This window comes from Drosophila yakuba, chromosome 2R (genome assembly GCF_016746365.2).
Source record: "Drosophila yakuba strain Tai18E2 chromosome 2R, Prin_Dyak_Tai18E2_2.1, whole genome shotgun sequence".
In the NCBI taxonomy this organism is placed as follows: Eukaryota; Metazoa; Arthropoda; class Insecta; order Diptera; family Drosophilidae; genus Drosophila; species Drosophila yakuba.
Window position 1 is genome coordinate 20561687 of NC_052528.2, and position 27238 is coordinate 20588924.

At 46.2% G+C, this 27238-nt stretch overlaps 1 protein-coding gene across 1 annotated transcript in view; it reads left to right on the forward strand.

Annotated features, from left to right (window-relative positions):
* Nucleotides 1-2757: 2757 nt before the first annotated feature.
* LOC6531604 overlaps nt 2758-27238 on the forward strand; it is a 43918-nt gene continuing 19437 nt past the window's right edge. The window contains exons 1-2 of the mRNA XM_002092365.4: nt 2758-2895; nt 21666-22362. Coding sequence (XP_002092401.1) covers nt 2830-2895; nt 21666-22362 — 763 coding nt within the window. The 5' untranslated portion in view covers nt 2758-2829. The remainder of the gene's footprint in view (nt 2896-21665; nt 22363-27238) is intronic.

Below are 27238 nucleotides of genomic sequence, written 5' to 3' on the forward strand. Positions count from 1 at the left end.
GCCTTGCTCATCTCTCTTTGCTCTAATTTTTTCGATGGGTTATCTCGCTCTGGCACGATTCCATAGCAGTGACAGAGAGGGAGAGAGCGAGCGTTTGTGTTTGTGCTAGTACTTGTGTTTGTGTGAGAGAGCTGCCAAGCGAGAGAGAGAGAGTGAGAGAGCACACGTCAAAGAGGGAGATGGGGAGATTTTGCGCATTCAGGAACTGGAGAAAAACCGAGAAAATCGTGGGATAAACATATCCAGATCAAGGATTCTATTATATCTGGAAGTTATGATAAATAATATTTTAAAATTCTAAATAAAATATTGTTTTCATAAAAGCAATAAGAAGGAGAGGGCCTATTTATTCGCTTTAGTTTTTTAATGACGGATATATGAAGGATCCTATACTAATTACCAAACCCACTGTAACTCCTCCTATTTTGGGTATTTTCCTCGGCGCAGCGCTTCTCCTACTTGTTCCGCTACATAGAAATCCTATTTACCATATACTTGGACGCGGTTGGCTAAATCCTGCAGCCCGGACACCTAATCACATGTAATGCGCGCGCATTATCTGCGCTCTTATCTCTTGTTTTCCGGGGGAACACCACCCATCCCGACCCTCGGCGAAATCCACTTCGTGCCGTGAACTCACGAATCCTCAACGAAGGCCGTCGCCATTCACGGAGGTGCTAAATGCCGAGTGGGTGTATCCGATACCCCCAACCCACTACCCACCGCCCACCGAGAGGAATAAGCAATGCCGATTTACTCTTTCATCCCGAATGCCCGAACCTATTGCCGCACTGCTCGCACCCGCTACGCCGTTGCTCACGCCCACGCCCACTCTACACGGTGTAGGGATGAGTGGCTGTGTGTGTGTGTGTGCGGCATAATTCCACCCGAATTTGCAGCAAATCCATTCAGTTTCGCCACAGCGCACGAAAAAATAAAAGAAAACGAGCAGCCGAATGAGCAAGTGTTTGTCGGGGGAGGGTGGTTTCGGTTCAGGGAGGGGGGTTGGGCGAAGGCTGCGGCGACGACAAGTGCAATTCTGCGCTGAAACAGGTTTACCCACTGTTCCTGTGTGTGTGAGAGAAAGCCGCTCTCTGCGGGGCTACTCTCTTTTCTCTCTCTGTTCCTGTGCGTGTGCTTTGTTTTGGTCACTCACTAACGCACACACGCAACGCTGATTGTTTGCCTCACTCACTGGAATGGAATTTCGCAGTATTTCTACTGCGCTTTATTATAATTGCAATATTTTAACACAATGATACTGTGATAATAAAATCACTATCAGTTTTAAAATTCCATTAAACTTTTGCAGACTACTAATAACATAAAGCGTTTGACTTTGCTTGAATTTTGTTTCACAGTTTTTTGCGCATATAATCTTTTTTATTTTTAACATACTATGAAACGGGAAGTACCAATTGGTCGTACTTAAAGCGAACCCTATACTAGAATATTTCAAAATATGCCTGAACTAAATGTAATCTCAGGCATAAGAACACAATTATGTTTATATGAATACTTATCATTTCTTTTTGTTGAGCAAAATTGAGTGCAATGGTAACAAAAAAACTTAGCATGCTTCAAGGCATTTCATCGCTAAAAATTTGATTTCTTTTCTATAATTCAATTCGTTAATTCGTTTTGAAAATACCTAACCAGAATTCTTAGAGTTGCTCACTTGTAAAGCAGATCACTTAAGGTTTTAATCCAATCCCAATCCAGCAGCTCAGCTAACGCGTGCCCTTACTACCTTTCCGGAGTCTACTACCTTTTCCACGCTCTCTCTCCGCACGCACACATGAGCAGGCGAGAGAGCGAACTCGTTGGCTCTCTGACTCACACCAGTGCACACGGACTGGCGGCAAATGGAGCCGCGTGAGAGGACCATGGCCAAGAAGGGGATTGGGGGCTGGCTGGAAGAGGGCGAGAACGAGACCGAAGACCGACGGCCGAAAGAGACCGAATGCCAAACACCGAGCACCGGCTCACCGGCAACATGGACTGCGACGCCGGCAGAGGCGGCGGCAGAGCCAGCGGGCGAATGTGCGAAGGCGAAAGAATGCCGTCAGTTGTGCGACAACTTTGGCCAAGAGAGGATGTCTTGACGCGCGTCCGCTCACCCCCAAACACTGCTCAACAACACTGCGATACCCTGCGAAGAGAGTCTAGAGAGCCAGATCAGTCCGGAGCCCAAGGACTCGGTACACCATCTGCTGGAGAAGCCAGACAGCCTGCTAAACGCCAAAACGCCTCAACGGTTGGCTGGATTTACGGCGATTGCCGCATTCGCCAAATTCGATACGCTGCCAATCCTGGTGACGCAGCGACGCGATCAGCTCCCGATTTCATGGCACTAATGATGTCGCGTCGCCCCCATCAGCAGCAAGAACAGCAGCAACAGCAAGAGGAGCCACTGGACCAACTGGAAGTGCAGCATCTGGAACTAGCGTCATCGAATCCGTTCCACAAAGGAAACGCGCGTTTCACCTGAGCGTGTGTGCGGTTGCGCGCGTGTGTGTGCCTGTGTCTAATTTGCGTATCCGCGCCACTTAAAAAAAAAATACAAATATAAATAGAAAAATCATAACACAACACAACAAATCAAATCAAGTCAAGTCAAATCGAATCAAGAAATACACCACCTACCCCGATCGAATGCGAAATCAAAATCGAGCTCCCCTTATCGCGGTGACAAATTGCAATCAAACAAATCACAGCGAACCATCCAAATTGCAATTAATGCCAAAGCGCCTGCATCTAAACAGAAGGCCATAAAAGAAATACGTGAACTGCGAACTCCAGTGATTAGAACTTTGAATCGCCAGCGAGATGGACTTCCAGAGCGCCATGGAAACCTTTGCCGAGGCCTGGGTGGCCGCCAATGCCGGTCAGCAGGTGAGTTTAGTCCCCTAATCTGAGCAGATATCTTACGCATCCCAAAGAAATCGTCATACGGTGAGATTTCATCATCGCCAGCGAGATCGCTTTGCCGACGGCAATGCACACACACACACACTCACACACACACACTCACACACACACATAGTCATTAGTCAGTTTCCCTGGCTTTCCCCCACTTTTACCACCCAAAATGAATCAGTTGGGCGCAAACAAAATCGGCCAAACGACATATGGCCAAGCTGCGGTGATAAGGGCCGTGTAGATATGCGCTCGTTTCGCTATTTATGCAGATTAAGATAATCCTTATCGGCTGAGATTTTCGAGATCGTTGTTGCGATAAGCCACCCCCCCCCACTACCCCCGCACCCAGCCCAACTGTTTACCTTTCTCCGTTCGCTGTGCGCCCACTAATTGCATTGTAAAGCCGATCCCCAAGCGCAAAACTGGGGCTGAGTTCCAGAGTTCTGGGCTCTCGTAGAGAGTGAGAGAGAGAGCTTTTGCCAGACAGATAAGATAATCCCGACGGTAATTTTGACAAACGCTGGTAATTTCGGCATAAGGCGATGACGAACCTAGATATCGAATAGGGCTTACGGGTGGGGATTGTAGCACCCCCACCTCATAGAGTACATGTCTCGTCATCGTTGTGCGCCACTCTTCTGTTTTTTTTTTTATCTGAATCGAGCGCCCCTGTCACTGATATCGCAATTAATCCAAATAAGTGCGATAAAATTGATTATGAACATGCTGGCGTGATTAGTCCAGTCCAACTCCCTCTCTGGAAAAAGTGGCAAGGGGATCACCCATACACACATGTCCAGATATCTGGGTGTGTGCCTGCGAGTGTGCCTGTGTGTGTGTGTGTGTGTGTGTGGTTTATTAGCAGACATAATTGATTATGTTGTGTGAGTGTAATTATTATTTATCTGGCTCTGCGGTCTGACTTCTGCCTTTGCCACTCAACCCATTGATATCGCTTCGGAATCGGTTACCCAAACGCCCAAAAAACGGGGGGTGACTAATCCAAGAATTTATGGATTTCATTTCCAGTCGGTTTTCGAAAACGTCTCTATGTTGTATATTTAACAAATCCCAATCTCGCTGGGGACCTAACGCCATTGTTTTTAAGCCGAAATCATGCCACAAGAGTTATTGTACTGGCCAAATCTAGAAAACATCGAAAGCAAACAGCTTAGAGCGGTTTCGCATACCCTTGCCACTGGGAATAATTTGGGTTTTTTAAGAGATGGATTGAGATTAGCATACTTGTAGAACCTTGCGTTGCTTTCATATAAATAGATCCTTAGGGATTGCTTTTGTTGAAACGGCTCTAAGTGCAAATTCTTAGCATATTTCTGATAATCTTACTTCCTTAAAGTTGTATTATAACAAATGCGATGATGTAATAGTTTTGAAATATTTTATTTTGATTAGATCGGAATGAGATCTAGGCTAGAGCATTTGAAACTTCGGCTTTGCCACCGTTGCGTTTCGTTTATTATTTTTTGACAGTTTTATGTGTCGACGCATATGCTTAGTGAATGGGATTAAGATAAGACGGCGTAAGTTGGTTGGGAGTCAGATAATAAACCAGAATGGTCAGAAGAGGGGCATAAATAAATGTGAGTTCTTTCAAAAAACTATGGCAAATCATATTGTGCGACTGTGAGCCGTTTCTATTTCTTTTTTTTTTTTTTTGTTGGCCTGGCAAAACTAATTATAAAGCATTTAGCTTTATTGTTGTGATAATTTTTGTTTCGGCCTTTTTCTAAGGGCGTAATATCGGAATACCGAAACTCGGCGAACAGATAATGCCGTCTCTTCACACCCGGTTAGATCACCTGGTTGCCTTTTGAGCAGTTTGAGCAGTCAGATAGGCCGTCTTATAAATTATAAATGGTTCGATTTTGTCTAATCTGAAAGTGTTATGCGGCTGGAAGGGGTGGAAGGCTCCTAAGGCCTTCCAGATAATGGAATATTTATTAATTGAAATCTTCTTCGTCGCTGCTTCCTGCTCACCCCGCGTTCGTGATCATCGAAATGTCGTTTCATTTCCTCTGCCTCGTTTTCCCCAGCGATCTCGCTGCCCAAGACTAATGGTAATCGGGATTAATCCGGCTGCGCATCCAATCGCAGCTCCAATCAAATGCATTCTTTGCCCTTTCTTTGGTTCCAGCACCCCTCCCCCTCCCCCGCCCCACCCTGCTCGTTTGCCTTCCCACGTTTTCGGTTTCGTTAAATTCCGGTAGTCAAATGTCCATTAAATGCCGCTCATAAATGTCCAAACTGTTTGTCATCTTTGTGGCCCTGTTGTTGTCGTCGTCGTTGTGGCCGCCGCCTCCTGACTTCTGGCTTTCTTTTCTTCCTTGGGTTTTGGGTCCACCACTATCACTATCCCACTACCACTACTACTACCAACTAGCACCTCGTTCCATTCTTCTGACAGTTTCTCCTGATCTCTTTAGCCGCTTGGCTGCTAGTGCTACCTGATTGTAACACATTTTTAGCATTCATTCGACAACGGGCTCTTGGCTCTCGACTCTTGGCTCTCACTCCGCTTTTGCGATCTGCTGTCAGTTGAGCGGCTTTGGGGCTTTTTACGGGCCGATTATGCGCCTTCGCCGAGTTCGCATATAGGCGATATAAACGTATTTATTAATTATTCAAAGCCGATTGGATTATAATAATTTATAATGATTATTATCATAAGTCGCCGGACTTGGCCTCAGATTCAGTTTCAGAATTAGATTCAGATACATTTTCAGATACAGATTCAGATACAAATTCAGATACAGATTCAGATACAGATCCAGATACAGATTCAGATACAGATTCAGATACAGATACAGATGCAAATTCAGATACAGTTTCAGATACATTTTCAGATAAAGATTCAGATATATTTTCAGATACAGATTCAGATACGGATACTCTTTAAGATACAGATTCAGAGCGTGTCTCTCGACTTCGATTGTTGGCCGCAGTGCGCGAGAGTTTCGCTTCAATCAAGCTGAAAGCTGCGACAAGTACCCATTTACTTCTGGTACAGGGAAAACACTTTAAGTTAATTACACGATGTCATAGCATTTCTATTTCATCAGTTTCGATATTATGGCGATATTTGGCACTTGTAGAGCGGCCTTAAATCAATTCCCCACTAGTTTCTGATCGCTTTTTTTTTTGATTTTGTTTTTTTTTGGGGGTGCTCATGTTACGCCGTTTCGATTCCCCATTCGGAATCGCTTTCAAAGGCGCCGCCCGGGCAGCTCTCACCTCCTCCACGGCTCCTCAGATAATCAACGAAACGTGTTCGACTTGTCGAGGTTTTCCTTTCTGCACTTATCATAGAACACCTTTTGGTTTTTGTTGTTGTTATTGTTATTGTTGTTACTGTTATTGTTGTTGTTCTTTCATAGCTAATGACACCTTGATAAAACGATTTGTAAGACATTGCGATAAAAGCGGTTCAGGCTTTGTAGCTTAAGGCGAACCGAAAGCTGATAAAAATACAAGCCGAACGAACAAAAACGGAAAAAACTGAACACAAAACAACAAAAAAACATGGAAAAAACGGAAAAGTTCGAATGATAATGACAACTTTGGGTAATTAATTTGTAGGGCGGCAGTGAGGAGGAGTGCGTCTTTGAGTATTTGCTTGGGCATTTGTCATTCAGCTTAATCGGAATGCACAGCCAGTGACAAAACACGGCCAGAGAATCGAATTTTATACAATTTACGCATTTCAAAAGTCATCATCTCTGCCGAATGAATGCTGCCTCTCCCCCATTGTCACCTTTTTCATTCTTAATTAGTGGATTTAGCTTGTTCCCCGTAGATATACGAGATCGACTTCTCAATTCGGAACTCACAATTCTGAATTCTGAATTTTCAGCCCCTCTGCAACTATTTATATATGAACCCAAATCCGTATTCCTGCGCTCGTTCGGACATAAATTTTCGAATGTTTTGAGAATTATGACAAGTGGGTTGGAGACAAGTGGAAATGAAATGAATATGTGGATGTGTACATATATATATATATAAACTTGTATATATAGGCAGGGAATTCAGTGATTATAAACTTTGGTTCTGATCACGATGACGATGATGTGGGACTTACATGAAGGTATTTTCGTTGCTGAAGATTTATTAGTTATCACTAATACGCCCCGTTGAAAATCATAAGCCGCCACAGCAGCCGGTGATTTCTACAAGTCACAGCGACAATCGGCTTCCGAGCATATATTTTTTTTTTTTTTTTTATGAAGCCCGGTGTCAAAGAGTCGGTAACCTCGTCTTATTTAAAGTATTAACTGCTAACTAATGTGCGACACATTATAAAGAGCGATCCGCGACGAGACGCTACCACTACCAAAACCAAAACCGAAACCAAAAAAACAGGTGATCGCCGGCACAGTGAGTAAAATAAGCGGCGATCATGCCTGGCATCGACAAAAGGGATTATATTTCCTAAGCGGTCCCAACAAAATGTGACCAAAGCTGGAGCGACCATACACACACCCATACACATACACATACCCATACCCATTCCGTCTGGAATCGCATTCAGTGCCCGATCGCTGAGCTGCTTAACTAAATCCGGCTTAAGATCCAACACACAAAATTAATGTCGTTGAAAAACACAGCAAAAGTCACACATTAACAGCGACGACGATCGTGCGCGCAACTTGGTCTCCCCAGGAAGTGGAGATCTGCCCCAACTCAAGCTCCACCACCAGCTCCTGCTGCTAATGGGCAGTGGGCAGTGGGCAATGGGCAGCTCCATGATGGGCAATGGGCGATGGCTAATGGCGAGAGGAAGTGCCCGGTGTGTGTGTGCGTGTGTGGACATCTTACAGGGGATTAGAGCGGAATGCGAATGCGAGTGCGGGAAAATATGCCACCTGCCCCGCCGATCGATTCAAATTACCAGGGATTTATTGGCGATCGCCTGCCTGGCTACCGTGATCAACTAATCCACTTATCAGTCTGCATCAATGGAGCTGCTGCCCTCCATTCCCCTCAAGACTTCCTTCCTTACGGCCTGAGAAATCATACATGACATGGTATGACCACTTTTAATCGGCGTCATAAAGGCGATCATTAACCAGTTTAATCTATACAATGGGTCACCAGCCGCCTTTTATCCAAATCTAATCAATTCCAGCCACACATACCACACACTTACCCCCTTTTTTGGCCCTACTTCTGGCTAATGGCTAATATCTAAATGTGTAAATTGCTGTGTTTGCCTTTTATCGGAGGGAGGCCTTTCAACTGGCCAAGGGTCCCAGTTCCAGTCTCAGTTCCGTTGCCTGGCACCCGAAAGCCAAAGCCTGACCAGCGTTATGCGAACACATGTATCGAGTGTCGCCGTATTAATCTAATCTGGGAATTATGCGACCGTTTCGGGAAGATAACCGCCGCAAGTCCGAGGAGAAACGAATTCGATAAATACCCAGTGCTATCATATAATGAAGCGCCCCCAAAAAAATTCCCAGTCGGCGCTGAGTAAATAGCAATTGATTGATTAGACACACAATTAAGGCAATCTCACATTTGATTTTGAAGCACAAATGGGGGCAGGGCGTGCTGATTCACACCCTTTGTGTCCACTTCAGCAGCTGCATCTTTTGGGGGTCAAAGTCGAGTGACGACTGGCGATGACCCCATGCCAAATCGCAACGCTTGCGTGCTTGACACCAGTCCCCCAACCTTTTAAACCCCTTAAAAAAAAAAAAGGTGAAAGAAGTACAAATCAATTCCTGTGCAAATTGAAAGCGGTTGCAGGTGGAAAATCACCTGGAAAGTGGGTGGCTCGCATGTCAGACGGCGGTAGCCGCTTATCGGTGTCATCGTATTTTGTTGCCCACACGCCGGATGCAATGCATCTAAACATCTAAACCTGGCTAAACTTTGCGTGTTAGCCAAACCTAATCCAGGCCAAAAGAGGGGCCACTACCATGTGATATTCTGTGTCAGCTAATCTACAACGCCGCAACGAGGCAGCAATTGCACCAAACACTAATCAGTGGGAGTGGGGCATGCAGGAAGTTGTCACCAGTTACTCAATCACTCATTCAGTCAGTTGTGCATTCATTCATTCATTCATACATTCACTCATTCACTCATTCAGTCGTTGGCAGTAAACCCGAGGGCCTCGAGCAGATCATGGAAATACGCTTATGTCGGATTATCCCATAATTTATGTGAGCTGTGCCCTGGCCGAACAATGGATTTGCCTTTCCAGCGCACAAGAACTCACACCGGAGCACACCTAATTGCCACGATCATCAGAGGTAGCTAAGAGATATAGTATAGAGTATAGAAAGGAGGCTAATGACAATGGCCAGAGGAAGCGTTCTCGGGCAGATGATAAAACAGAAATTGTGTCACTCGATTGCAGGATCGGGAGGCCTTAAAAAACGTTGGAGAACAGAGAACAGGGCACAGAGAACCTGGCAAAAGTAGGGAACCGGAAGCGGAATCGTGCTAAGCGAACGCCGACGGGGAAGTGATCAGATGTGCGTGTGTTTGTGTGGGTCAGCCCATTGTGCCAAGGAAGCAAAAACATAAAAAAAATAAAATGAGCGGGAAGCGCTAAGGAAAAACGCGATGAGGAAAGTCAAAAAAGTATATATGTATGTATATATATTTATAAAGAGAGAAAAAAAAAAGCGAAAACAGCACTACCGGTCAAAAGGGAAGGAACTGGAAGGGAGAATAGGAACAAGTGGGAAAAAACTAGAAGACAACCACCAAAGGTCCCCCCCACGTGCAATTAATAAAAGTAGAAAAAACAAAAAATATATAAAGAAACATTCTGGGCGAGGGAAACGACAAACTGGCCATAGGAAAAATGAGGTACTGAGGTACCAGATCCCCGTAGCTATGGCAATGCAAACAGGTGAGGGTGACTTACTTGTCCTAGACAACATTGCCATCAGCTGGGAACAGCTGAAACGACGGCCAGGCGATGCGAGAGATACGTATCTGTTGGATACAAACTGTATCTACTGCAACTAATTAACGAAAAGTAAACGGGAGTCCCAAGATTGCAATCTAAGTGGCTGAATACGAAATCAGTCCATACTGATATGTAACTTAAATATAGCAATTTTAGCAATTTATAGTTTAGCTACCTATCTGGTCATAAGGATGAGGCTTTTATTGATATAGTTTTCAAAAAGAGGAAGTGTAAAACCATTTCAAAGTTCCTTTAAGCAATAGCCTACATTTTTGCTTAGAAACACCTTTCAGAATTTTCCTTAAAAATTCTATGAAATACTTACAGCATTTCCTGTTTGCCGATTTTCGGGCACGGAAAACGTTTTCCGCTTAAAAATAAAGACATATTCCAGCGTTTAGAGCAGAACTGTCGCCAAAAACTGTTTGGCGAGCGGTAAATATATTCGGAAAACACATTACCCAGCAAACGCAATCGTAAAATCGAAGCGTTAGGGCCTTAAAAAAAAAAGGGGGCGTATCCCCACAAGAAGGAGGACGCATAAACTTACATAGTTGGGCCTGTTTAAAATGCGCTTAATAGTTTCAACATGTGGCGTGGAGAGACAATTAGGCAATAAAATTAATTCACACCAAGAAAAGCATTAAAAGCGACGCCAGACGGAGCAAGGTGCCGCATTTTCCATTCGCCATCGTCTGCTTTCCCGTTTGCCATTTGCCACTTGCCACTTGCCACTTGCCGCTCAGAGTTTCCACTTGGCCATGCCACATTTTCGCACGCATAACTCGGAAATTGCAACTCCATGGTGGCGCGTGTCCGCCGACAGTTGGCCATATCCTACGCCGCTATACCCCACCCCCCCCCGCGGCATTAGCTCCCCCCCCCACCGCTCTTTAATTGACTTTTTTACGTTTGACTCCCTGAATGGCAAGAGCCATTTGTCTACGAATAATTAAGCCGATCAGGCCAAACAAAAGTTTGCGCCTGCCGCAGAACTGTCAACGGATGCGTAAAATCATTATTCGCAATTGCCGGAGAAGTGCGGAAAAAATCATCAGCCCTTGCACTGCGTTTATGGCATCAGGATGTTTGACTTATTTTATTGCCCCAGAACTTTAAATATTGTGTTGATTTTGTTCAGTTAAATTAAAGGGATTGAAACAGGGTTAGGAAAGCTATAGCTATTTATTTATACGTTTTTCGCCTGAAACTCATAGTTAACTTTATAAAAATGTATCTTTTGGCGAGAGGTTCTGGTGGGGCTGCTTACCCAGCTTTTTTGTAAATAGCACGTGCTGCATGTGAAAACCGGAATGCAGTTGGCACACGCTCATCTGCCGGCTTCCTGTCAGACCTCAGGTTTCACTTTCTGGATCTGGATCTGAAGCAGGAGCAGCAGCAGCAGGAGCAGTGACAGGACTCGAAGAAGTAGGACACTGCTGTTTCCTATACTGAATGAGGGTGCTGCAGGGCGAGGGCTCTCCACATCCGATGTGTGCCCTGATATGATAATCTCGCCATCGAGAGCTCGCACCTCATTTGTGGAACGGCAATTGTCTAGAGGTCTTCCCCCAATGCATTGTGTGCCGATGCCGAGTGCTTCCTGTCTCGATGTGGCAATAAAAACGGGAATACTTCCACTCGAGTCCAAGGTGAATCTTGTGTGTGTCTGTGTTTCTGAATGCCTAATCGGTTTCCCCCCCGTTTGAAAAAGAGCGAAAAAATGAGGGGCTGTACGTCATTTGGTCTCTTATCATTAACGACTTTTGTTCTTTTCATTCCCGTGCCATAATATATCGCGCACTTTGGATCTCAAGTCTGGGGGTTCTTTAGCTGCATCCCTGCATCTGGATATCGCTTAAAAGTGAAAGCGGGAGAGACAGAAAGTGACCTAACGCAATTGGAGCAAACATTTTAATTGACCCCGATGGGGCGATGTCTGAGCCGCATATCCCTGCTCCTGTGTACTGTATCCTTTGTCCTTTGTCCTCACTGATCTAATCAGGCTTCGTTACCGCTAACGGTAAAAGCTCACTTGCATTTCTGCCACTCCACTGCACTGCTGCTCCGTTTGAAGCTCACATGTCCTGCTCACATCCTGTTTAGAAACGGTTTTGTTTTCTAGCCACTGTCTGCTCTGAGTTGTGAGTGCGGCTACATTTATTCTCATTTTTTTTTTTTGGTGGCTGCCCAGTCTGTTTAGGCCAAAGCCACACAAATTAAGTTAACTTCCTGTCTGTCTATGGCTAATAGCAAATTAATAAGAGCTTCCGGTCAATTTGGCTTGCGGTTTTCTGTCGCATTTCCCTTTCGTTGGTCGCTCCGTTTTCGCCGTTCACTCCGTTTTTATTACTGATTGTCCTGTGGCGGTGGGTGTGACCCCGACTCGATGCTTCGCGACAGCTGTGGATGGATGGTCTTCTGGACACTGGCTTGCGCCCCTCAAGTTTTGGTGCTTCTTGAACGCTTCCTTGGCGCCTGCCCTTGACACACATAACCAGGGGCATCCTTTTCCACTCGAATAACTGAGTGCGCCTCAGCTGCACTTACATTGCGAATGCACTTTCTGCAATTGTTATCTAAGTAGGGCTCTCGGCTATCTGCCCAGGCCGCTTCCTGTTCTTCCCTCGCTTACAGGATCCCTCAAGGTGCCAGCCACATGCACTGGGCCAAATGTCAAAGCAAACGCCGACGCAACTGCAGTTACAGGATATCGCTGGATCCTGCTGCTGATCGAGAATCGAGAAGGTCCTGCTCGGTTCTGCCTCGGCGCACAGCTGTCCAAATTGGGCAATTGAAATGTGTGTACCTAGGGTTCTGTTGTTCATCATTCTCTCTGCTTGTTTATCCCGAGGATTAGAGAATCCTTTTCGAATCGAGTTTAGGGATTAGAAACTGGTTTGATCACGGATCTGCAGCTTGTTTGTAAAATCAATTTCACTTAGGCCAATTAAAAGTCTATATTGTGTACGACCTCCCCCATTTCCGATGCAACTCCGCCCCAGATGCGCCAGTTTTATCAATTTAAAGCAGAGCAGAGCGGAGCAGACATAATTTACATTTTTATTTATCGAGGGTCTAGCATTTCCAGGCGCAGACATGGCTGCCGCATCTCCCAGACTGTGTGGATGTGTCTATCCATCCACTTTTGCTGGAGTAACGCTGGGGGATATTTTTCACATTTTTAGCTTAATTGCATTTGGCTGGCCGCACGTTCCGGCCGCAGTAGTTGTTTATCTTCGCCTCGTCTCACGTGCAACGTGCAACCCGCAACCTGCAACCTGCAGCACGGCTACTGGCAACTGGCAACATCAGCAAGTGGCAACTTGCCACGGCAACTGGTATTTTCCTAGCTGTCTTTGCTAATAGACACACATACACACACGCACGCATGACACCAGTGCAGTTTGCAGCTTGCAACATTGCTGCAAAGTCAAACAATTGTCGATGGGGCACGATGAGTGGAGTGGAGCGGGGGGATAAGGTGGCCGGGCGATGGGCTGGCCACAAATAGGGGGAGTGTTTTGTGTTCTGTGGCTTGTTAAGTTTAAGATTGTTTGATATAGGCACAGAGGTCTGGGTCCCCATTCCCATTTAAGCACCCCCTCGTCCCTCGGCTGCCCCATCATTCGTGGTGCCCGCAGCAACTTGCAACGTGTTGCTGTTACGAGGCTTTCGGCGCTAAGAGACATGTTTTCAATTATGATTGCTGGCGTGTCTTATTAATTACAACCATCAAGCGATAGACAGCATTTAGTTCAGCGTTTAGTGCGGGAGCGTTTAGGGGTGTTCCTAATGTTTAATTGGCTGGCAAAATCTGAAATAGCCAAGCAGTAAATTGATCTCAACGGATTATGTTCGCCATAAGTACCAATTAGCTGATAGGAATTATGAAAAATCACTACAAATTCAACTTAAGCTTAGTTACCTTGCTGACAACACGTCGAAAGTATCTGTATCTGTATCTGAATCGACGAAATCTCATCATAAGATACATACGTATACGTGCGCGATTGTCTTGTGCGCAGAATCTGTAAGCTGGCAGAGCTGAACTGAACAATCTAACTGATTGCTTACAAATGAATCTCAATTAAAATTAATTCAAAACATGAACCGAGTATTATTTACCCATTTGACACTCGCTAGAAGTGGACGCGTATGCGAGTTTGTGAGCCGCACTCACTCAGATTGACACACATCTCGCGATCGGTAGCTCCCATCATCATCACCCTTCTAAAAGTTGAATGGAATGGGATGGATCATCGGGGAGAGAGTTCTTCTTGGAGCTGGGAGCTCTGGTAGGTCTGGTAGCTCTGGAAGGCATTCGAACACTGGTAGCAGCCACATATCAACGGCATCAATTAATTTGGTATTCGTGATTCTACTTAACATCGATTGACCCCGACAGATTAGTGAGCGAAGCGAACGAAATGTTGAACTTTGCTTTCGAGCATTCCTTGGCTCGAGCTCCATCCATCCAGTGGCTCCCAAACCCAAACCACATGCCGCGTCGCATTGTGACGCAAATTGTCAAGCCGCAGTGCGATTATTTACATCTACAGATAGTTCGGTTAATTGAGCTTGTGGCATACATATAGCATATGGCGGGATCGGCATCGGCATCGGTGGCAAATACGTTTTGGGGGCGCCTCTGGCCTAATTGGTGCGATTGAATTAAAATCGTTTGCTGCCACTTGATGGCTTCTACCCATGCTGCCGATGCTGCTGTGCATCCATCGGTTTCTTTCGGTGTCGATTAGGCTCACAGATCACTTGATTGCTTTGCTCTTGGTCGCTTAAATGATTGATCAATGGGGCAATTGTCCGCGAGAATCAGTTTAGAATTTGCATGAATCTCGGCATTGGCGTTGGCATGGCGTTGTTTTATTGATTGATAAATAAAACATATTTGGCCCAGTATCAGGCGATTGATTGCATAAACTGTGCAGGGAATGAAACCCAAATACGACGATCCTCTTCCTACTGCAAACGCTGAACTGCTTGACCATAAATTAACTCCTGCTCATTTGGCCGTGACAAAATTGTGTCCCCTAAATGCGCTTCCTCTTCCTTTTTTACTTCTAACTTTTAACCTATTTAATTGACTTATAATTGGAGTGACCCACACATACAGTAGAGTACACAGACATATGTGTAGGTAATAATTTGTTGAGCAAGGAATTCCTCAAGCGCAACACGGACTCAAAGGGGCGCAAACAAAGGATCATGAGAAACAGTTAGCATCGAGTGAGCGAGAGGATGATAGCCAGGTCACACATGAACGAGTTTTTCCAGCCGCAGGGAAAAGGTAAAGGAAAAAGGGGCTGGCATCGAGGAAATTATGCCGCCCCGGCATGTTGAACTTGAAATTGTAATTTGGCATTCGGAACCCGGCATTTGGCATTGGCAAGGGCACCTACATAGCCCAGGATGTTGTCAGAAAAAATGGAGGGGGAGAGAAAAAACAGAAGGAATTAAACGCGGGGTTGTCATTGCAGTTTACTCTTCCGTTAACTGTTTTTGGTCCTCCAGGAACTTTGTCAGCTGTTACTTGATCGATGGTAAATGACACATTGAAATTATCCACCACCTTGGGCTATTGGCCAACTTGGGCCAACTATAATGCCAACTTTGTGAACAGGCAGGTAGTTAAGGTGCTTCCCACTGCAATTAAAGGATTAACGAGAAGCGCTGGCTTAAACACATTCCAAGTTGATGTATTCATGGACATTGCCTGTGCTCAAGATGCCTATCGAAATGTAATTCGATTGGGAAAGTACTTTTTGGCTTGAAGGAATTTTGAAAATACATATTTGAAAACCCATTACAATGATACATTTTCCGCCGCTAACAATTAGATTGCACACTTATAATCTACACTAAAAGCCGATAAATACTGCTGCTTTTTATTCCCTTGCCGTTCAATATAAGTGGGCATCAAGTGTTAAGTTAATAATTTGCCCAGCTCACCTGGTGGGTGAAAGGGGGGGAGAAATACTCAGGGCAGGTAATTGAAAGAATGGAAAATGCCAACACACATTGTGAGCACGAGAGAGCTTTATTAATTTTTGTATTTAAAACATTTCAAGCACTCGACACCTTCTCTCCCCAGTAGCAGTTGCACTACCAGTTTACTTGAGGTTCGGCCTCTCGATTCCCCAGTAGCCGTGCCACCAGTGCCACCAGTACCTCCAGTAGCACCACCAGTAGCAATGATCTCAAATTGATGTTGGACGAGTAGAAATAATGAGAACCTTGCGGGGCGGACGAGGAGTGAGAGGAGGTTGCAGGCTGCAGGTTGGAGGATCTGGAAGGAACGCGCGCATAATCAAGGCATGGAGACATGGACATGGACGTGGACGATATGGACATGGACCTGCTCCGCGCGATGGCTCGTACATGCCATTGCCCATTGCCAATTGGCGATTTGCCTTTGCCTTTGCCTTTTGCTGCATCAGCTTCTCCCCTTTATGATTATTGTTATTATTGAGTGTGGGCCTGTGCAATTCAGGGCAAAGTCATCATTAATGCGTTGAGTGCAGCGAGCATTACCGAAAAAGCCCTCCGCGAGGCACTAAAATAAAATGAAATGAAATGAAATATAATTAAATGTCCGCGTAGCTGGGTAGCTGTTGCCAGTCTCGTAATTTGGACAGAAATTCTTTCGCGATCTCGGCTTCGGCTTGGCTGTGCTGAAGTTGAGTCTCAGTCTGGATCTGGCTATCGCTCAAACTGATCGCATACCAAGTCCGGCGTATTTTGTCAACCGGTTTGGGCCATCCAACCATCCAACCATCCAGTCATCGAGCCAGCCGTCCCTTTCCCACTTTGTCTCTGCTTATCTGCGGCTTTGTGGCATCTTTAAATGGCGTTTTTTCGCACTCGCCAACTCGATGCGGGCGTCGATCTTGCCAGTGGGCAAAGAGGGTTAAGACTGTAAGGGGGGCCAAAAAGGGGGAGGGGGACTCCTTGGCAAAACGTTCGCTGATTTTTAATTATTTTGCACGTCGCAACGATGTTCGCCATCGTTGAGATGGTAGCTGGCCATGTCTGCCTCTCTGCTGCCTTTCGTCACTTCGATATTGAAACACTTAATCACAATTTCGTTAAGGACACAAGGCATGCGGGCAGACAGCAGGGACACACATAAATGGCAAAAGTCAGCGAAAATTTCAAAAATCTCATACAAATTACGAAGAGCAAAAAGACGCGAAGCCAAAACCAAAAACAAAACCCAAAACCCAAAACCAAAACCAGAGAAATCACAAAGCGCAGAGACACGAAAATGATATTTCTACGCGCCGAATTCCGAATGATCGCATTCAGTTCCCTCGCTAGGGAATTTGCCGAACACGAAACGCCAAATGCGAAATGCGAAATGTGAATCTCTGTTCGCTGCTGATCGCCTCCCGCTGACGATGATAATTAATAACAGGGGCCCGGCCCCAGAAAAGAGCATAAAAACGCTGCCAAACACCCAATCGTACGGCCAGAAAAAAACCCAGAGTCTCGGCCAATGGAAATGGTAATGTCTCGTATGGCAGCGAGGCTCCTCCCGATAAGCAAAAAAGAAGACAGACCAGTTGGACATAATCTCAGACGGTGGGGAATGTCAATCTGCGGGTGCACTTGAAGGAAAATATACTATACACCTAGTCAAAAAGTTTGGGAAATTGCCTTACTAACCAAAGTGTATAAAACCAATTACTAGAAACAGATTCATATTCTTCAACCAACGATCATAAATAGTTACCATTTTGTTACATAGCTTCTTTCTGAGTGTATAAGCCGGCGGTCCTCAGTTTCTGTTCTCCAACGATTAAGATCACAGAAAAGAGATCCCCAATCAGTGTGCTCACTACCTCAAGTGATCAACACTTACAGAATGCGTGTGTTGGCTAAGCAAACTGACAGAGAACATGACAAGAACAAGGGGTTTGACAAGAGACCGAAGATAGAGGAGCTTATCCACAGCTGCTCCAAAATTCCCATCGAATACGGGACAAGTATTTTCAGCTCATTCTCACCAGCAATCAGTTGATCAGCCCGATCCCAATTCCGATTTCGATCGCTATCCCTAACCCTATCCATCCTCCAGTTGATCAGTTATTCCCATCACGCAGCACTCGCAGCAAAAACAATTAATGCCTGGCTGAGGAATCAAATGATATTATATTTGGCCAAGGACAAGACAGCGCCATGGTGCCAGGCGCAACCACGATTTATAGCCCGAGTGGAATGTGCCATACATCAGTGGCAGGATCAGAGGAGCAAAAACAATTTAGCCAGCAAGGAGTATCTGCTGTCGATGATTAAAACACATTAAAAATCCAGTAGCCAGTAGCCAGTGGCCAGTGGCCAGGTACTGGAATGGAATGGGGTTTTTCGGTTTTTGGTCGCCCTGTGCTTTCCTTGGGACCAAAACTGAGTCCAAACTAATTTCATATTTTTCATGCAATTGATGAAATTCCATCAAGCCCCCGAAAAGCGAGACTCCTTTCTCGGCCAGCAGTTTCATCTCCAGCTCCATCAGCTTCATCAGCCCCATCTGTATCTGTATCGCAATCAGAATCCCTGACTGTCCGTCTGTCCCTCTGTCCGTCCGTATGTCCGCTTGTCCGTCTGACTGTCCGTACGATGATGCTTGATGTTCGGGGACTACCTGTTGCGACGTGTTATTAGGCGACGTATTGACGACAAGCAAACGTCAACCCGAAACGTCAGCTCATCATATCATCGATTGATGCGCATTGCCTCCTCCTTGCCCAACCTCGCCCAACCCGATCCTCTCCAGATCCTCCTCCCTTTTTTGGGGGCCCCGTGCATACTTTCGGGTTCCGAAACAGAAGCCCTCTGCTTGTTCTGGAATTTCGAGAGGGTAGCAAAAGAAAGGAGTGGAAAAAACACGTCCAATGTTGGGCCTCTAATTTTGTGCAGATCCGAGTTTGCAGAGCCCTTGTGGTCTCCCCTCCGTTCGTCAAGGTGGTGATATTTGTTAGTGTAAACTGTCCATCAGGCCAGTCGATTGGCCGCTCCTCTTGTGCTTGTTCTTGTTCTCCAGCGTACCGACGTGATTTTGCGCTTTAATGAGGATTATTAAATGCGAGATTATTATGTGCTGCAATTACTTTCCGCTGCCACTGTGCTTGGGGTTTCTTCTTGGCTGTGGCTGTGGCTGCCTCTTCTCATATTCGGGTTTTTTCCCCCTCTTTGATTTATTTTATTGAACCATAAAAATGTAAATTTTCGCGAGACAAAAGACAAAGTTAATCGTTGTCAATTATGGCCTTTGACAGGTTAATATTAAAATGCTCAGCCCGATGGTTGGGCCACAAGGAAAGGAAAGAAAAGGGGCCACTTGATTGGTAGCATTCAGCGAGGATGATCGGCTGGAAGATCAGGAGCGAGCCGGAATGATTAATGACTTGGATAGCTATTAATAAGCGGATGGAAGACATTGTGGTGCGATCATAAGGGATTACTTGGGGCCACTTTCTGGTTTGAAATATAAGTAGCATAGAGAACTTATAACGAGTATAGATTTGCCTTCGAAATCGATGCCACTCGATGATGACTCATTCTGTGGCCTGATCCGTAACTTCTGGCATTCTTCGATCGGGCTTAATGCCATGCATTTGGTGGCAGCCCTCGAAATGTTTGATTATTTCGCAATTTGTGCCCGCTGGCACTGCAGTTTCCGGCAGAGGTGAGCGCCGTCCTCCCCCTCGGGCGGGATGCGGAAACAGGAATCCTGGAAGGGATGGGGATGGGGACGCAGGGCAGCACAGGAATCCGGGGGGCAGCACCTCTATTAACATAATCACAACACGAGTCGGTCGTCCGTCGATCTCAACCGAAAATTACGGCAAGTGCGAGCGCGAAGAATATACATATATACATTTATATGTACGATGTGCGCGGCATGGGTAGATCAATTTTTCGGGAACCCAAATCACTGCAGGGCGATCAATTAAAATTTTGATCGAATTTTCGTCAATTTCTTGACATGTGGCCAGGAACAGAAGCCAAGTAGTAGCCACTCAGCGGAAGGGCCAAAGGAGGACGGGCAGCGGAATCGGGACAAGACGAGATCAATGTAAGCTGAAATTGTTGGCCCAGAGGCCTTAGGCGAAAATTGCTCTGTCTGCGGGTTTCTTTCCATACTCCACGGCACTGAAAGAAACTTTTGGCCCATAATCAGTCAGAGATATGCAGTTGTATGTGCTTAAGGATCTTTGGCAAATTGCTTCTAAGCTGTAGGATATCTGCTACTAAAGATTGAAGGCATTGTATGTTAGTATGGAAATAATTAATTTCTTTCTCTGCACTCCCCACTTCCACTGCATCGTCGGCTGCCTGTGCATAGTGAATGAAATTGATTAAAGCGTAAATGAATTTTTGCGGGCCTAAATCGCCGCTGATGGCCAAGAGGAAGAGGTGGGGAGCTGGCGATGATTATAACACAAGATCGATTGCTGCTTGTCGCTGATCGCTAACTCGATGCGGCTACTGTGGAAAGCAGAGACGCCGCATCAGCATCCGCATCAGCATCAGCTCCAGCTACTGCACCATCTTCTGGCTGGAGTCCAATCCCTCTGCCCTTCATTAAGTTTCCGAACATGTTTTCGAAAAGGATCTGCTTGGGCTGCCGCTGTTTTTATGCCCTCATTTGACAAACTAGCCAGGGGCGACGATCGACCTGGCCGGGATCAGAGTCCCCCAATGCCTCGGCTTCGATTTAAGTTTATCCGCACGATCAGCGCCAAAAAGCCACAGAGCTAAAAAGCCAAAGAGCCGAAAAGCCAACGCGAATGCCAATGCCATAATTTTTTGCCAATCCGCACGCACGGAACGGTACCAAAAAAAAAAAAAAAACCGACGGGTCGGAATCCCTGCGACTTAGAAGCTGCTGGAATTCCATGCGTGCCCAGCCGGCATAAACGGTAAAAACGGTAGCCACAGCGAGACGCTATAATTATTGGTTTCAAATCGGGATGGCTAGTGGGAAAGTAAGCAGACAGCTGAGTTTTGGATCACTACTTAGTTCTGGGGAACTTATATATATCTATTTAAGCACACAATTTACATATAGTGTCTATACCAGATGTGTTTCATGTTGGATTAGTACATCAGTTTCTAACGCTTGCAATCGATGCAAAGCGAATTAAAGATCTCTAACTGACCAATTTGGAATTCGGTCACCACTCGGCAAGGGCTCAGAGTGCCATCTCTGATTTCACTGACTTTGGGATCGAGTCCGAGTCTCTGATTCCATCATCAATTGCCGCTTTGTGGGGGCTCGGACTTCGACTTCGACTTCGACTTCGACTTGGACTTGGACTTGGGCTTTGGGTACGACGTGGACGCGGGCCGCGTCTTCTTTCAGTATGTGAAAGAGCTTTCTGCTCTTTAATGGACTGAAGACGAGAGCCACATTAATTTAGTTACGCTTCGACAACGATCTCGAGTCGGAGATCTGCGCGTCATTAAAGACAATTTCGTGATTCGCCACGATTTGTGCAGCAAATTACTTGCTAAATTATAGAAAGCAAACACAGGCTGGCTGTTGGCTCACAAATCAATAGAAATCAACGCCTGTCAGGGCTGAGATGCCGATTCTCAGGGCCATTGTTGACTTAATCAATAAAGCGAATTTGGGTTGTTTTCTATTTCGGACTGGCACTGGAAATTTCACCGGATCATTTAGCCGGGCAAACAAGCAACAAATGGAAAATCTCTGACTATAAGTTACTCATTGTGTTTTCTCCCCCCTTTCATCACTTCATTTTCTTTTCAGAGCCAGGCCTTGGCCTTAACCAGAGCTGCCAACGCGGCCGCCGTTGTGGCCGCGGCCAATGCCAAATCCCCGAATGCCTCCTCCTCCACCGCTTCCGGCTCCGCCGCTGCCAGCCTGGCGGATCTGGCCGTCAAGAAGGAGCACTCCCTCTCGCCGCCACACAGTGTGGTGGGTGTGGGCGCGGGCGTGGCTGGCGAGGATCAGCACCGCCGCTCCTCGTTGCAGGGTGTGCAGGAGAAGCTCACGCAGCTGCAGATGCAACAGCAGCAGCATCATCATCAGCAGCAACAGCAACAACACCATCAACAGCAGCAGCAGCAGCAACATCATCATCATCATCAGCAGCAGCAGCAAGCGCAGCAGGCAGGCGCTGGTGTGGGTGGTGGCGAGCTGGCTGGACGCAGATCCTCCGAGGGCACACCACCCACTGCCCATCCCCCAACGAATTCCGAAGGACAGGCGCTCTCCACATCCACAGCCTCATCTAGTCAGAATGCCACCCCCAAGAGCGATCGGGAAAGGGAGCGGGAGCGGGAGAGGGAGAGGGAGGAGCGCGCGGAGCGGGGCAGCATATCCTGCCTGCCACCAGCCGCCCTTGGAATGGCCGTGGGCGTCCAGCAGGCGCAGCAGCAGGAGAAGCTACTCAGCCATCCGGCCTTGGACTCGCGACGGGAGTTCGACGTCAGCAAAGTGAATCGTGAGTAAAGGCAGCTTCATATATATTTAGTCACTTACTTAGTTTTAAGGTGAAGGCTGGTTTAAGTGTGATGTTACATACGTTCTTAATCAAATAGGGATATATTAAACACATTTAGCTAAAAGTAATACTTCTAGACTATAGCTTAATAATTGGGTCTTACAAATCAATAGTGGATTATTAAAGTCAGGAAACAAGATAATCCGAAATGTTAACGCTTTTACCTTAAAGTTTAGATAGAATATGTTTTCAAAATCTCAAATTCGTAATCATCGTGCTGTGTAAATAATAGAATTTAGTATTATTCATAATCCCGTTCGTGATTATGTGTGTAATTAAAGAGTCTGTGTGTGTGTGTGGGGCAGTTGAAAAACAGGCGGGCGGGAAAAGTCAGGAAAACTCACCTTCCCCTTTAAAGATGCAACTTTAATCAGGCCAGCTGCTGCTGACTGCTGGTTGATGGCAAATGGAAATGGCCAGGGATTTCCACTGCCCCAACACAGCCGGCCTAATCCATGAAAAGTTCATTTGATTTGCTCACAAGGCATTAAGCACGTATCCCACAGAAACTCAGTGGACTCAGTGGAAGCACACGCACATGGATACATACATACATATGTATGTGCATATGTACGATGCTTTCCTTGAGCAATGGCCATGGTAATCTTGTTTGGTTCATCAATAGTTTAGCCCTGGCCAGAAGTGAACCTGTGTGCCACCTCGTTGCGGATGCATACATCGAGTATCTGCCGGATATAAATGGAAACTGTGAAGCCTTTTGCATACCAACGATATCATTTCCTTCGCTTCATTCAGCCACACACGCAAACACATTTACAGATAGAGAAACAGATAGAGAAACAGACATAGAGACATAGACACAGACGCACAACACTCGTATATGGATCGAAATCCCCTGGATTAAGCATATGAAGCATTCATAACGTTTATTTTGTGTACGGATGTGTATCTGTGTGCTTCTACGGCATGTCTGTGTGTGTGTGCGAGCAAACATTCGCTTCTGGCTTAGAAAGTGGGCGGTTTCACTGGGTGGGTGGGTGGCTGTGTAGCTCGGTGGGTGCTAAGTGAGCACCCACTTGTGGAGTGAATCGCCGAAGGAGGATGCAGTAGGATGCCAGGAAGCGTGCCTTGCTTTTGTTTGTTATGGCTTCAGTCGCTCGTCTCTCGGGCACTCACTGCGTATACGCAATCTGGCAGGATGTGGAAGCACGTGTGCCATGGAGATCAACAGGTGGCTGGTTGTTGGTTGCTGGTTGCTGGTTGCTGGTGGCTGGTGGCTGGTGGCTATGTGAGGACCAAATTGTGGCTTCGTTCTTGCAAATAGTTGGGCAAACAATTGACTTTAGCGATAAATATGACTGTTAATATTTTGGGATACCGGATACTTTAAGCCTTTGGGAAGAAACGATGTTCGCCAAAACTTAAACCAACTGCCAACTGCAACAGAGAGAGAGGATTTGATTTGAATTTTGTTGCTGTGAATCTGTGAATCCTGTTGTTGTGTAATTCTATGTGTGTGTGTGTGTGGATGCGTATCTGTGTAATGTGCTTTGTAGCATATTTTGAGGATTTGCACAACAAAACGAGGTGAAGATGGGGACGGTATCCCATGGATGCTGAATCCAACGACCATCCATACACTTTTTGTTTGCTTATTGTTGCCGTCATTTGGCATTGCCATTGCTGTTTTTGTTATTATTGTCATTTAACATTGCCATTTCCAACATTTTCGAACAGCTGCAGTGTGGGTTCATATGTAAATCTGTTTTGTTTCGGATGCGTTTTGTTGTGCACATTTCTGAATGCGAATGTGTGTAGTATGTGTATGTGTATGTGTATGTGCGTGTTTATTGCGCCTAAGCTGCTCAGCGATGCAACACGATATTTATCCTGCCACACCACCCACCACTCACCACCCACCGCCTATGCGGCAGCTGGGCTTTTCCATTTCGGGGCTATTTTTATGATCCTGTTTTCGGGATTCTCGGCTGTCTCTGCTGTCGCTGCTGTCTCTGCTGCGTTTCGTTTCGATTTATGCAGAGTTTAGTATGCAACATTTTCATACGTTAGCCTTAATAAATCCCCACCCGGCTGCACTTGTCAATATGCACGTCGTGCCACCGCCCACCAGCTCCCTCCCTGCCCCCGTTGGTCCTGCAAATGCCACACTGTTGGCACCTATAAGCCTATGCAAACACATACACCCATGCGGTGCGGCGCGTTCTGCAATTGAAAATCACTGCGCCTTAGTTAACGACACGTTTGTGGATCAACGCATTCGGAAAAACGAACCAGCCCCACCCACTTGACCCTGCTATTGAATCATTGTTGCATTTTGCCACCAAAAGTGGAGCACCGGCGGCAGCAGGAGCTGCATCCACATCCGCATATGCATGTGTCATAAGCCAGGCGGCACCATGCATACAGGACTATGAGCGTCCTGTGGACATAAGCGCGCGCTCAAGGATTCAAAAAAAAGGCGGCACCCATTCGATCGGCTATTATGCAGATGTCATGAGGCGGGATTGTATAATGAGGTGGTGGATGGTGGTTGGTGGGCTGTGGAGCTGTGGAGCTGTGGGCTGGACGGCAGAGCACCCGATAAGCCCTGATGGACGCACAAGTGTCGGCAAAGCCGGTCAGTAACTTTGCCGAGCAAATAGCTCGAGCTCAAGCTCCGGCTCCAGTTTTAGCTGCAGCTACAGCTCCAGCTCCATCTCCATTTACTCCGGTTGCCGAGTGCTACTGGTAATCAGGCGACACAAAAGCATTGCACAGCTCCTGCTGCAGGATAAGAGATACTGAACTCAACTCAAAGCGGCAGTAGGAGCAGCCGGTTTCGCAATCACACGCAAAACTAGCTACGACTCCTCATTCGCCCCAATCGCCTGACTCTCACCTGTGAGAGGAGTGGCTAAGCCCTGGGCCGATGGATCCGCTGGGGGATCCCACCGGTTGCGAGGGATGTGGGGGGAGGCGGTGGTTGAGCGGTAGGAGCTTAAGTGTTAAGCGTTATGCACAGTGGCCAGTGCGGAGCTGAATGATACCACTCACCTAAGCCGGTGCCCAAAAACCCACTGCCCACTGCCCACTGCCCATTTCCAATCTGCAATGCCCCAATCACCTTTCTAAAGCCCAAGCCCCATTCGAGCATATGTGTGCTAGCGCATTGAGCATAGATGCAGATGCTTATACAGATACAGCCTCAGATTGAGATACAAATTCGAATAAATGCCAAACGCAACAGGAGGCAACGTTTCCAAATTATAAGCAAAAAGGGATTGGCCCGTGCGGCAAGAACAACAACAACAACAACAGTGGCAGAATAAAAGCCGGTTGTTGCCAACCAGCCACACATAAACACAAACACACACATACACACACGCATTGGAATACATTTAGCCAGGACATCGCCAGGAGCTAAAGGCAGGTGCTGCAGGTGATGCTGATTGAGTTAAGCCACCATCATCGAGTGCACTGCAAAATGCAGACCGTGTATCTTTGGGATACATTTAACTTGGGTGATAGTAAGCTCAACAAAACGAAATAGAATCGAGTGAAGTTACAGAAGTTTTTGGAAATGAATATATATATTTAATTAAAGACATATTTATATATTACAATTTGTAAGCATAATATTAAATTAAATTATATGGTATACTCGTATATCTTCCATTTTTTGTACAATGCGGAAAAAGATTTTCTGCAGCTCCAGCTTCAGTTAGTCCCTTTATCCCTCACACAAAGGGAACTACAAATTTTAAGGATTTAAATGTTGGCAGAGGTGAACGAATCGAGCACTCGGAGCGGAGCTGCCACCACAACGCCGGGAGATGAGCCCGAGCGCCCACTTGCCACTACCCACTACCCACTACCCATTACTTACCAGCAACGTGCAACTTGCAACTTGCAACTCGCAAACGGCAACGTGCAACGTCAGTGGAGCAGCTTGAAGCTCGATTCGAGCCGCTTAAGGCTCCCAGTGCGTTTTCGGTTTATAATCGAATATATACTACCTGTGTGCCGTGTGATTATCAAAACAGAAGTACGTATTATACAGCAGCAGTGGCATTGGCTGTGGCAGTGGCAGGAACTGCAAGTATAAATCACCAGCATTAACTTTGAGCGCTTTTGTGCGAGTAAATATATGTGGTGGGAGTGGAAGTGGAAGTGGGAGTGCGTGTATCTATTAATACACAAGTGGGATTATGCTGGGAGCGCATTTGTAATTAGTCAAGGACCAGGCCTGGCCAAAGGGGTTCGATTATGAATATTATAAGATTCTGTAATTTTCCATTTTGGTCCGTACAGAACAGCTGCAATTGGGATTTGCCATAAGCCCTTCGCTTGAAGGACATACACACTTTCTTAAGATCCTTTTGCCACACAGGCTGAACTGGCAACCCAATAGACTCGAAACGAATGCCAGAGTCAGAGTGCCAATTAATGCCGCTGCTAAACCGTTTATTTCCTGTCACTTCATATTGAATTTCACCCACTCTGTGGCACACATTCAATATTCCACTTTAACTCTATTTTCACATAGACATACACATGCACACATACATAGCATAACATAAAGGGTATTAGGGGAATTAGGAAAATCAGCAGGCGAGCGAGAGCAACTAATGCGAATGCAACTGGGCGTCTCATAATCCACAAGCGAAAACAAAATCATCATCATCATCATCGTCAAAAAGGAGCAGGAGTAGGAGCAAAAGCAGGAGCCACCACCACCCAAGGACATTAGGCGAAAGCATCAAGTTTGCGACTTATCCTGCGACCTAAGCCTCCTGAACCCGGTGAACGAACATCCAGCCGAAAAAGGGTAGAGAACGTATAGCCCTCCTTCTCC